General features: G+C 40.1%; 1 protein-coding gene across 1 annotated transcript; it reads left to right on the top strand.

The window, feature by feature from the left end:
* Positions 1 to 6,359: 6,359 nt before the first annotated feature.
* LOC133024619 (hydroperoxide isomerase ALOXE3-like) lies at positions 6,360 to 12,285 on the top strand. The gene is made up of 14 exons (XM_061091778.1): positions 6,360 to 6,506; positions 7,083 to 7,287; positions 7,420 to 7,501; positions 7,602 to 7,724; positions 7,819 to 7,922; positions 8,630 to 8,802; positions 9,706 to 9,849; positions 9,980 to 10,183; positions 10,526 to 10,612; positions 10,755 to 10,921; positions 11,197 to 11,318; positions 11,421 to 11,521; positions 11,808 to 11,978; positions 12,106 to 12,285. Exons 1-14 carry the CDS (start codon positions 6,360 to 6,362, stop codon positions 12,283 to 12,285), a joined length of 2,010 nt encoding a protein of 669 aa, XP_060947761.1.

Here is a 12,285-nt window from a genome sequence, read left to right as displayed (position 1 = left end):
GTGTGTTTGCCCTTATTCTGTAATGTTTCTTCCAACTGCAACAGCGACTGGACACAGCAGATAGACAGATGACGATTTCATGTCATTTTTTCATGTTATGTTTTCTGAAACGCCTCTGTGTATAAGTACTGGCTTTTTAGGACTTTGAGGCAGTTCAACTTTTAGCACCCTAGCTTGTTGTGTAACCTCTGCAGAGCTTCCTATTAAAAATACTCAAAGGCAACTCCAGTCTGAGAATCTCATTATTTCAAATCTCAAGATGAATTTCCATCACACGCTCATATTTGCAACGTCCCTTCAGTTTTATAACATCTTGTGTTATTTATCAATTCATGTCCTTCAGAAGTAAAGTGCATAACTGATGCACATGTTGAAACCATTATGTTAGGGCTCTTTATAATAAATACAACTGGCCAGAGATGCATCTGACATTTTGGGATGGTGAGGACACTTTGGGAAAGTGGGGACATATTGGGGAAAGTTAGGAAACATTGGGACAGTGCAGACATGCTGGGCAAAGTGACGACATGTTGGGGGAAGTAAAGACATGTTGGGGAGCAAGGGACACTTTGGGGAAAGTTATGAAACATTGGGACAGTGCAGACATGCTGGGCAAAGTGACGATATGTTGGGGGAAGTAAAGACATGTTGGGCAGCAAGGGACACTTTGGGGAAAGTAAGGAAACATTGGGACAGTGCAGACATGCTGGGCAAAGTGACGACATGTTGGGGGAAGTAAAGACATGTTGTAGAAACTGAAGACATGTTGGGGAAGATGACATTTTGGATAAAGTGAGGTCACTTTGGGTACAAGAGGACATTTTGGTTAGGATAAGGGGCCAGGAAATGCACTATACCAATCTGTGTCCTCACTAAGATAGAATTACAAACATTTGTGTGTTATATTTAGACGACACCAAACACTATGGACTACACTGAATACTAACCGCGCTATAATCTAACAGGGGCTATAATAACCGTGCCGTGCCCGTGTTAGACACCCGTGACCATGTTGTTCAGATTCGGGGTCATTCTGGCTCTGGACAGTGCGGACGTGCAGCTCTTGGTCCTGGGCTCTCGGGAGGAGATGGGTCGGTGGGACCCGGACAGAGCGGTGCACATGAAGCCCGCACACGACCTTCAATTCAGCAACCTGGCTCTTTGATTTCACTGCACATCTACTTTTAAATATCAGTGGAGTTTTGTAGTAACTCTTTGATGTATCAAATATTTCATTGCATGTAAACATTTCTACATTGTGATACTGTATATACTCTTCTATTATATTATTCATATACTGTGTATTCAATTTCTTTCTAACTTTTAATGGCGTGTACAGAACATGGTGTACATGGTGTATGACTGCTGTGAGTCCAAAATGAAAATGTGAATCGATAAATCAACATGTGTTGCAGAGATATTAGAGGAGTTGAAGTCAATATGAATTGGGCTCAAGGAAAAAATATCTATTCAGTCAAACCACTATTATGTTAAGTTCATTGTGAATTCACAAGCAAATCGTATTTTTCCATTATTCAAAGCTAAAATGGATACAGGTCTGTATTTATATACCACTCAAAGGGCTTTACAATAGAGTCTAACCACGCGCTCAAGCACTCATACAGTGCATATATGTGCGTCCTACATCACTCATACAGCGGCATTAACTCTTAACTGTCCACAGGCCAGTTAGAATTCATTGATACTTTATTGCTATGTGTATTTCAATGCAAGAAAGAATGTGAATGATAATAATACCAGGTTAGCCACCTGAAAATTAACATTGACAAGTCTGAACTACTTTTCCTTCCAAGGAATGGCTCTCCCACCCACGACCTGACTATTACCTTGGACAACTCCGTGGTAGCCCCCACCAAGACAGCTTGGAACCTGGGTGTGACACTCGATAGTCAACTCTCCCTTACTGCCAACATTACTGCAACAACACGTCCCCCCCGCCCCAATAAAATTGGCACAGTTCAACATGTGTATTTACATAACATTCACATGAACATTCAATTCACATTCAATTTCAGGAATTTCTGATGTGCAATAAAAAAAATTTTTCAAACAACTTTTTGTGACATTTTTTCAAAATTCAATTCAACATAATTTCCGCCTCACATTTCCTCCCCCTGGTCACGCGCCCCACCTGTTATGCCTCCGACACAGTTTGAGAATCAGTGCTGTAGAAAAATGCTGCACAACATCAGGAGACTTAACCCCTGCTCACACAGAAGTTGGCGCAGATTCTTGTTGTTCTGGGTTTTTACCCTCATGGTTGAATGCACTAATTGTAAGTCGCTTTTGTAAAAGCATCAGTTGAATGAAAATGTGACATTAGGTTAGTGTGCCAGTTCCCAGCATGACCAACCCTGATATTATCAGTACCAGGCAGGAATGTTGCAGATCCAAAGGCAAATCAGGTCATTACCTGAGGCCCTGACCTGATTCCACCCCGAGAATGGCTGATTACATCATAAATAACGGTTGTGTAGGGTCCCCATGCAGGTCTCCTAAAGTCCCTAAAGTTTCTGGAAACACCCCTGTTAAAAGGTCACATCTCACCCTATCAGAGGAGTTCGGTCTTTGAGTACAAAGTCAGTACTTTAGATCTAAATTAAAACATGTAAACAGATGTGAACTAGTGCAGACAAAGCAACAGGACAAACCTGAGCAAATAAGTGTCATATCCTGGTGTGAAGGACTCCAAGCTGAATACCCCCCCCAACAAACACAGGTTCAACCACCTTTGGAGCGTCGCCTGCGAGCTAGTTCAGGCTTCCAGCTCGAGCTGCGCTGCTCCAATCATGTGACATACATCATTTGACATACCCCACTCTCCACAACCATCTATAATACACACCCACCTTTTCGGGTGGTCTATTTAAAAAGATAGACATTTTCCATCATCCACTCCAGCTCGCACTGCTGGTGCAGTATCGCTACCAGTTGCTTCAGCCCCTCCACCATCCCAGCATCCACCTGTAGGCTCCAACTGGGGGGTTACAAGTATTAGAAATGTCATCAAAGCAGCCACTAGCTGGCGGTGAATCCTGTGGAAGAAATGTTACATACTTTGCACTAGGTGGCTGGTTGGAGAAACTCCAGGTGTCGATTGAGATGCTTTGGCCTCACTTTTGGGGAGCTGTCATGATGTCCATGTTTAAATTCAGTCTGTGGGTTTTGATAGGGACTTCTTTTTTCCACATTCTTACACATAATTACTCAGAATTCCATTGTTTTGTGTAAACCAGCTTTGTGAGGGCAGTTGAGTACTACTATCCCTCAGACGCTGACGTCTGTAAAGACACAGAGCTGTAGGATTGGATCTGTGAGATATTCACCCACGGCCTGTTGAGAAACTCTGCCCCAGGTATTTAACCCATGTTCTGTATTCAACTTAAAGTTATAAGATAAGATTCATCACCATGGTCATCTTCACAGTGTCGGCTCAACATGCAGCAGTCAGTAATTGACAGGTGAGGCAAGAGTGAAAAAGTTAGGACACTGGAATATGTATTGAGGTTTGTTTTCACATTTCAAATATATGGGTCGTATGGCAGATGTGTAATCTGCTTCTTCCACCATGAGGTTTAATTTCCCACATTTACATCACTTTTTTGTATTTTTTAATGAGATTCATTCGATTCAATTATTTTAACATCAAATTTGCCACAACATAACTACATAAAAATAAAATAATGCATAAATACAAAAATGTTTAATCATACATTACATGCATGTTGAAATTTCTCTCATCATTTAGTTTGACTACTACTTCTGGATGCTGAATGCCGCATTGATATTGCACAAACCTCCTCCGACCACCAAGGGACAGTCAAGCATGGAGACAATTATGGAGACCCTCCCGAATGTTGGAGACACTGTCGCCATATCAGTGTTGATAAATCGACTTTCAAGCCAATACAGTGATGTTCTAAGTTTTGTTTAAATATTAATGCATTTGTTAATTCAGACTTGTATAATTGAATAAGAATTTGACATTTTTTCCACCATGATAAACTCTGCTGCTGTAAAATTTCTGTCTCGACTTTGTCATTGGCAGATTCCTTTGGGTCAATATCCTGAGACAAGATTTGACGAGCCTGAGATTACACAGGTGATTCTGGAGTTTCAATCGGAGCTGTCATATCTTGGTGAAGAAATCGCAAAGAGAAACTCGCAGCTTGAAGTTCTCGATGACTACCTGCTCCCTTCTCGCATTGAGAAAAGCGTGTCTATTTGAAAAAGTCAGAGAGATCTATTCTGTATCATTAACCAACTGTATTTCATCCTGGGAGGTGTTTTTGTTGTGGGTAGGTGTTTCATTATTTGATAAAATATTTGTGTTATGTGGGCCTGTGGTGTAGTTGTTCAGCAACACCTTAATTGATGGACGTAGGAAATAATTTCTTATTTGACGGTGTCTCACTGCTGTGACCTTGACAAACAGTGTGTATGCCCTTATTCGGTCAAGTTCCCAACTGCAACAGCGGCGGGACACAGCAGATAGACAGATGACGATTCCATGTCATTTTTTCTTCATGTTATGTTTTCTGAAACGCCTCTGTGTATAAGTACTGGCTTTTTTGGACATTGGGGCAGTTCAACTTTGAGCACCCTTGCTAGTTGGTTAACCTCTGCAGAGCTTCCTATTAAAAAGACTCAAAGGCAACTCCAGTCTGAGAAACTCATTATTTCAAATCTCAAGATGAATTTCCATCACACGCTCATATTTGCAACCTCCCTTTAGTTTTCTAACATCTTGCGCGATTAATCAATTAATGTCCATCAGACGTGAAGTGCATGACTGATGCACATGTTGAAACCATTATGTTACCATACACTTTGGGAATTCATTGATTCTTTATTGCTATGTGTATTTCAATGCAAGCAAGAATGTGAATGATAATAAAACCAGGGTAGCCACCTGAAAATTAACATTGACAAGTCTGAACTAGTTTTCCTTCCAAGGAATGGCTCTCCCGCCCACGACCTGACTATTACCTTTGACAACTCCGTGGTAGCCCCCACCAAGACTGCTTGGAACCTGGGTGTGACACTAGATAGTCAACTCTCCCTTACTGCCAACATTACGGCAACAACACGTGAACATTCAATAATGTTGATGTGCAATAAAAAACCTTTTTCAAACAATTTTTTGTGACATTTTTAAAAAATTCAATTCAACATAATTTCCGCCTCACATTTCCTCCCCCTGGTCGCGCGCCCCACCTGTTATGCCTCCGACACAGTTTGAGAATCAGTGCTGTAGATAGATGCTGCACAACATCAGGAGACTACGCCCCCTTCTCACACAGAAGTTGGCGCAGATTTTGTTGTTCTGGGTTTTTACCCTCATGGTTGAATGCACTTATTGTAAGTCACTTTGGTAAAAGCATCAGTTGAATGAAATGTGATTAGGTTAGTGTGACAGTTCTTGGCATTACCAACCCTGTTATTATCAGTACCAGGCAGGAATGTTGCAGAGCTGAAGGCAAATCAGGTCATTACCTGAGGCCCTGACCTGATTCCACCCCGAGAATGGCTGATTACATAATAAATAACGGTTGTGCAGGGTCCCCATGCAGGTCACTTTAAGTCCCTTAAGTTTCTGGAAACACCCCTGTTAAAAGGTCACATCTCACCCTATCAGAGGAGTTTGGTCTTTGAGTACAAAGTCAGTACTTTTGAGTTAAATTAACACACGTCAACAGGTGTGAACTTGTGCAGACAAAGCAACAGGACAAATCTGAGCAAATAAGTATCATATCTTGGTGTAAAGGAGTTCAAGCTGAACCCCCCCACAAACACAGATTCCACCACCTATGGAGCGTCGCCTGCGAGCTAGTTTAGGCTGCCAGCTCAAGCTGTGCTGCTCCAATCATGTGACATGATTTGACTCTCCACAACCATCGATAATACACACCCATCTTATAGGGTGGGCTATTTAAGGGGAGAGAAATCATCATCATCCCCTTTGCTCGCTCTGCTGCTGCAGTATTGCTACCAGTTGCTTCAGCCCTTCCACCATCCCAGCATCCACCTGTTGGCTCCAACAGGGTTACAAGTATTTGCTCATCACTCCCATCCTTCCTGTGTAACCATATGGTTGAGTGATTAAGTTGGAGCCTAGATACCAAACACTAAACCTGTTCTGTTGCAATAAACGTCAGATTGTGAGTTGTCTGACTGAACTTTTTTTAATGACCAAAAGAGGTGTGGTTTGGTAAAGATCTTAAATAGGTTGGAGGGTTGTGAGGAGAAGAGGCAGAGATCAAGAAAACAGAGCACAGAGAGGGAAAATCTGGACCCGTATTTTGTTAGTTCTTCTGGACCGGATCCACTGAGTGACCATGGCTGAGTACAAGCTTCAGGTGTCAACAGGTGACATGCCAAGTGCAGGAACATGGGATCACGTTTCTGTCACTCTAATTGGAAGTGACGGAGAGAGTGAGAAAAATGAACTGGACAACTGGGGTAGAGACTTCTGCACCGGTAAAGTAAGTTAAATCCACCTGCACGACACTCTAAAATGTATTAACATACTAAAGGATAGTACATCCACAAGGTGACCAGGACTTTCCTGTCAGGGCTTCCTTCCACTCTCTGGATCAATATCCTTGAGGTGGTCAGTCCAACAAACTCCTTATACTCATTTAAATCTCTCATAAAGGCCCATTTGTACTGGTTCGCTTTCTCCCTGGTTCAGATTTTTCTGTCTATTTGAATCGTTCTATATTTTATTTTACATAGTTTCTACCTAATCAAAGTGTGATCAACACCAATTTTTCAGTTAAGATGAGCAGATTTCTGCCAGAACAAATTTATTACATTTTTGTGGATCACATCTATCATCTGAAAAAATCCACCATGTTTCAGCAAATTTCATTCACTCGTTTTGTTTTGAGGTTTATTCAAGGTGTGGTGTTTGTCAGACTTTCACCAGCCAGCTGCCATGTTTGTCTAACTCTGTGTACTGGGAAACGCTTGTGAGACTGATAACATCAAACCCAACCCTTTTCAACAGATGTCGCACTTATTTTACTGTTTATATTTACATTAACTCTTACTTCCAGACCGGGACCTACACGGTGAAAACCAGTTCGTCTCTTGGGAAACTTCTGCTGGTCAAAGTGGATAAGGATCCCTTTCTCAATTTCCAAGAAGAGGAGTGGTACTGCTCCACCATCAAGGTGACGACTCCAGAGGGAGATGCCATGCTCTTCCCCTGTCACAGATGGATTTCCAGGGGAGAGTATGTGGAGCTGAGAGGAGGGAGAGGTCTGATATTGTATTATTATTCATTGGATAGATGTTTTTTATTAAACATTATATCTTTTTTTAGGGATATTAAATCTTCACATTTTTTGAAAGTTGAAATATGACTGCCGTAGCGTTCTTTTCACTTCTCAGCCATGAAGTATTTTGATGACGACCATCTCCTGTTGATTGAACATCGTAAGAAAGAGCTGAAGCTTAAAAAGAGCTTGTACCAGTAAGTGTGCAGCACAGTAGGTCCTGTACCTAAAGATCCAGGCAGGTCCGCTTTGAGACAATTTACTTTTATGTAACGTTTTTCCTTTTTTTTTTTTCAGGTGGAAGCCTCTAGCTGAAGGATTACTCCACATTAGCAGTTTTGAACACGAGTCTGAGCTCCCAGCTGAAATCCGCTTCTCTAAGGCCAAAGTGGACGAAATTCAAGACACAACCAAACAACTGTGGGTCGACTTTAGAAAAAGATTTTCAACACAAACTGGTTTCAATATACTCACGCTTTTTTTTCTCTTTCCCTTTTCCCTTGTCTTAAATAAGTGGAATGAAATTCAAATTTAAGGGAATGGTCGGATCCATCGAAAAATGGAAAAATCTCGACGACCTGAAAAGACTCTTTAACTTCCAAAAGACACCAATGTCAGGTATTTCTTATTGTCCAGTACTTCAGATTAGATCATAGACTTCCTCGACAGAAATATGTTGTCCTCTCTGGTTTCACAAATCAAAGGTGGCTGTGGCTCAGCAGGTTGAGGTTGTCTTACTAACCAGATGTTCGATGGTCTGATACCTGGCGTCTGGTGGCTGTTAATGTCACTGGAGAACCGTTGTAGAAATACAGTAACAAGTGGCTACATGTTAGGATGTGGGAGACACAGAATTATCAGTTCACAAGTGATTTTACAGAAATTGGCAGATTGGTAATCATTTCAATCTCCAAAGCTGATTATTATACAGCTTATGGACTCATTGCTGTAAACCACACATGTGAATTGACTAAGCTTACCTCCAAAGTTAAACCAATCATTCATATCTTATAATATATGGGCAAATGTTTCCTACATACTGCTCGATATCATGAAAAACAATGCACCTACAATGTGACCAACATTTATTCTATGAACAGTTCTAGTTAGGTTTTTACAAAACTTTACAATGCACTGAAAAAAGAAAATTGGATACAGTATATATAATATTGTAATAGTTATCAAGCATTTCATAATTTAAATTGTTAAGTTAATCATGGTTTCTATACAAATTAAAAAAACATGAATTTTTTCATGACTAGGATCATGTTGTACATCAAACCTGAGCAGATAAAACCTTATATATCTCTTTCTTTTTTCTTCAGAGTACGTTGCAGAGCACTGGAAGGAGGATGACTTTTACGGATCCCAGTTTCTGAACGGAATCAACCCCACTTTGATCAAGCGCTGCTCAGAGCTTCCCCAAAACTTCCCTGTCACAGAGGAGATGGTGAAGCCGTTCCTGGATGAGGGCAACAGTCTGAGGAGGGAAATTGCGGTAGAGAGAAAATTAAATAATCTTTTCTCATCCTCAATCCTTGAATCATTGATTCAGATCGAAAACAGCAATTTAACATTTGAAGCTTATTGTCATAGTGATGCCATTTCTTTTTGAGCAACACTGACAGACAAATGCATGTTTTTGTAACAAGCAGAGACAACAAACAACATTCTACACAATTTATTAGCGACAATTAATTTAAAACTCTGCCTCACCAGTGGTGACGAAGCCGAAAAGGACAGCACACATCAAACCTTTTCAAAATCATTACACTGGCTACTGGTATTGAAAAAGACTAAAAACGATTATAGAACGTGTTGATGTGTAATACTGTTACTGGTACAGAGAGTTTAAAGTTGACTGGGTCACAGACCTCCTGGTAAGCACATTCAAACACAGGGATCCAAGAACCATTTAACCATTTATCGAGGTCACAATAGGTGGATGGATAAATGGATGATTTTTCTCTACGACAAACATGAATTAATTTATACTTACAAAATTTAGTTGCTTACATATGTGAAACAGCCACAAAACCAACAAAGCATCTGAAATACATGTTGATTTTGAAGCTGGGGGGAAGGACCCCTCAGATTTGTTAATATTTAGTTTGGCTTCAATGTTGTGTTTTATAATTTATGGTTTAATTATACATATATTTAATTTCCTAATTTTGTTTGATTGGTGTCTTTTCCATTATTGATTGCTTTGGTATGAGTTAGTCTTTAAATCTTAAAATGTATTTACCTATTTTCAATTCCTTTTTGCCATCTTATGTTTTGTCTATCAACTGTAAAGCACTTTGAACCGACTAGTTTAGTTTGAAAGGTCTGATTTAAGGTTGATTGATCCACTGATTAATTACAAATCTGTGTTTCATCTTGATTCCTTCCCATACAGAAAGGCAATATATTCCTCTATGACCAAAAGAAGCTGGATGGAATCCCCCCTTATGTCTACAATGGAGAATCTCTAACTGTGACTCCTGGTCTCTGTTTGTTCTACTTGAACCCAGAAAACAAACTGATGCCAATTGCAATACAGGTATATTTATACGAAAATCAAGTGTCGTCATTGAATCACATTCTTTTCCAAATTACTTTATAGTTTTTCTTTAATTTTTGCAAAAGTCCTGTTTCACTCTTCAAAGTCAATGTTTTTCGTCACATTCCAGCTGCATCAACAGCCCTCAGAGAAGAATCCAATCTTTCTGCCAAGTGACCTGGAGACAGACTGGCTGCTGGCCAAGATGTTTATCAAAAACGCAGATATGCTGGATCATGAAGCCGTCCATCACCTCATGAATACTCACTTCATGGGAGAGGTCTACAGTGTTGCCACTCTGCGCTGCTTCCCTGTGATTCATCCCCTCTACAAGGTTTGATGACACAGCTGAGATCACTCTGTTCATCAGTGTGTTTTTCTTTTGGATCTGAACTGATGTTTGACTGGTATTTAAGGTTTTTGTTCGTGAGTTGAGGGAAACCTGTTTTGTTATGGTTGTGTCTTCTCTTTGCTGATCAACACAGCAAGGGTGTGTTGCTGTTTATTTCCTTGTTTGTTATAAATATATATCAGAAAAACTACCCGAAAGATTAAGTTGGTGTGAAGGATATAGTATGGGTCAGGGAAGAACCCATTTTTGTTGTAGATTCTGTGCCATTCTGGCTGAATTAGCATCTTAACTTGACATTTAAAATGTTCCTCTCTTTCTCTTCAGCTGTTTATTCCACACTTCAAGTCCACTCTTGACATAAACATTAGAGGCCGTGTCAGTCTAATGGGACCTAATGGGATGTTTGAAAAAGTAAGGCTCTTTCACATATATAATACAGTCAAAGCCGGACTATTCTATTCATCTTGAACTGTTGAAAAACTGAATTTCTATAAGATTTACAACAAAGCTATATTTGTCTAATGGAAAATATTTCTGGATAATTTATTATTAGAGTACAGCTGGAGTTGAGGGGATGATAGAGATCATGAGGAGGTCCCTCCATGAAATGACCTACAGCTCCGTCTGTCTGCCAGAGAACATCGCTGCACGAGGACTGGAGTCAATCCCCAACTACTTCTACAGAGATGATGGATTGAAGCTGTGGTCCATCATAGACAGGTAACTTTAAATTTAGGTAATAAATATTGTAGATAAGTTCAATAATCTGTTTTACAACGAGCAGCTTGTCTTCAGTAAAGAAGTGGTGCAGCATGTATGAGACAGGAATTAATGTTTTAATACTCTGCTGAGATTTATTTTTTTTCATTTTGTATTAAAATGTCATCAAAGCAACCACTAGCTGGCGGTGAATCCTGTGGAAGAGTATTACACACTTCTTTTTTACGAATTCTTCCACATAATTACTCAGAATCCCATTTTTTTGTATCAACCAGCTTTGTGAGGGCAGCAGTGGAGTACTACTATCCCTCAGACGCTGACGTCTGTAAAGACACAGAGCTGCAGGATTGGATCTGTGAGATATTCACCTACGGCCTCTTGGGAAACAAAGCCTCAGGTATTTAACCAATGTTCTGCATACAACATATAGTCTATAAAAAATGTCCGATGCAAATTGTGAATGCCAAACATTAACTAATGATGGTGGTGCTGCCGACAGGATTCCCACACTGCTTTCATTGCATTGAGGAATTGATAAGATTCATCACCATGGTCATCTTCACAGTGTCCGCTCAACACGCAGCAGTCAATAATGGACAGGTGAGGCAAGAGTGAATAAGTTAGGACACTGGAATATGTGCTGAGGTTTGTTTTCACATTTCAAATATATGGGACGAGTGGCAGATGTAGAATCTGCTTCTTCCACTTTCAGGTTTCATTTCCTACATTTACATAACTTTTTTTGTAACTTTTAATGAGATTCAGTCGATTCAATTATTCAGACATCAAATTTGCCAAACCTAACTACATGAAATAAAATAATACATAAATACAAAAATGTTGAATCATACATTACATCCATGTTGAAACTTCTCTCATCATATAGTTTGACTACTACTTCTGGATGCCGAATGCCACCTTGATATTGCACAAACCTCCTCCGACCACCAAGGGGCAGTCAAGCATGGAGACAATTATGGAGACCTTCCCGAATGTTGGAGAGACTGTCGCCATATCAGTGTTGATAAATCAACTTTCAGATGAATACAGTGATGTTGTAAGTTTTATCTAAATATTAATGCATTTATTAATTCATACTTGTATAATTGAATAAGAATGTCATTTTTTCCACCATGATGAACTCTGCCGCTTTAATATTTCTGTCTCGACTTTGTCATTGGCAGATTCCTTTGGGTCAATATCCTGAGACAAGATTTGACGAGCCTGAGCTTACACAGGTGATTCTGGAGTTTCAAGCGGAGTTGTCAAAACTCGGTGAAGAAATCGCAAAGAGAAACTCGCAGCTTGAAGTTCCCTATGACTACCTGCTCCCTTCTCGCATTGAGAACAGCGTGTCTATTTGA

The sequence above is a fragment of the Limanda limanda genome, chromosome 18 (genome assembly GCF_963576545.1).
Source record: "Limanda limanda chromosome 18, fLimLim1.1, whole genome shotgun sequence".
NCBI classification, from domain to species: Eukaryota; Metazoa; Chordata; class Actinopteri; order Pleuronectiformes; family Pleuronectidae; genus Limanda; species Limanda limanda.
Note: the sequence above shows the minus strand (reverse complement) of the source record. Positions and strands in the feature narration are given on the sequence as shown.

Bases quoted from the DNA above. Each gene is read 5' to 3' on its own strand.
- LOC133024619 (XM_061091778.1), top strand. From the start codon at position 6,360: ATGGCTGAGTACAAGCTTCAGGTGTCAACAGGTGACATGCCAAGTGCA. The intron at 7,288-7,419 runs GTCTGATATTGT...TTCACTTCTCAG, and splicing joins GGAGCTGAGAGGAGGGAGAG to CCATGAAGTATTTTGATGAC. The intron at 11,522-11,807 runs GTGAGGCAAGAG...CTCATCATATAG, and splicing joins CAGCAGTCAATAATGGACAG to TTTGACTACTACTTCTGGAT.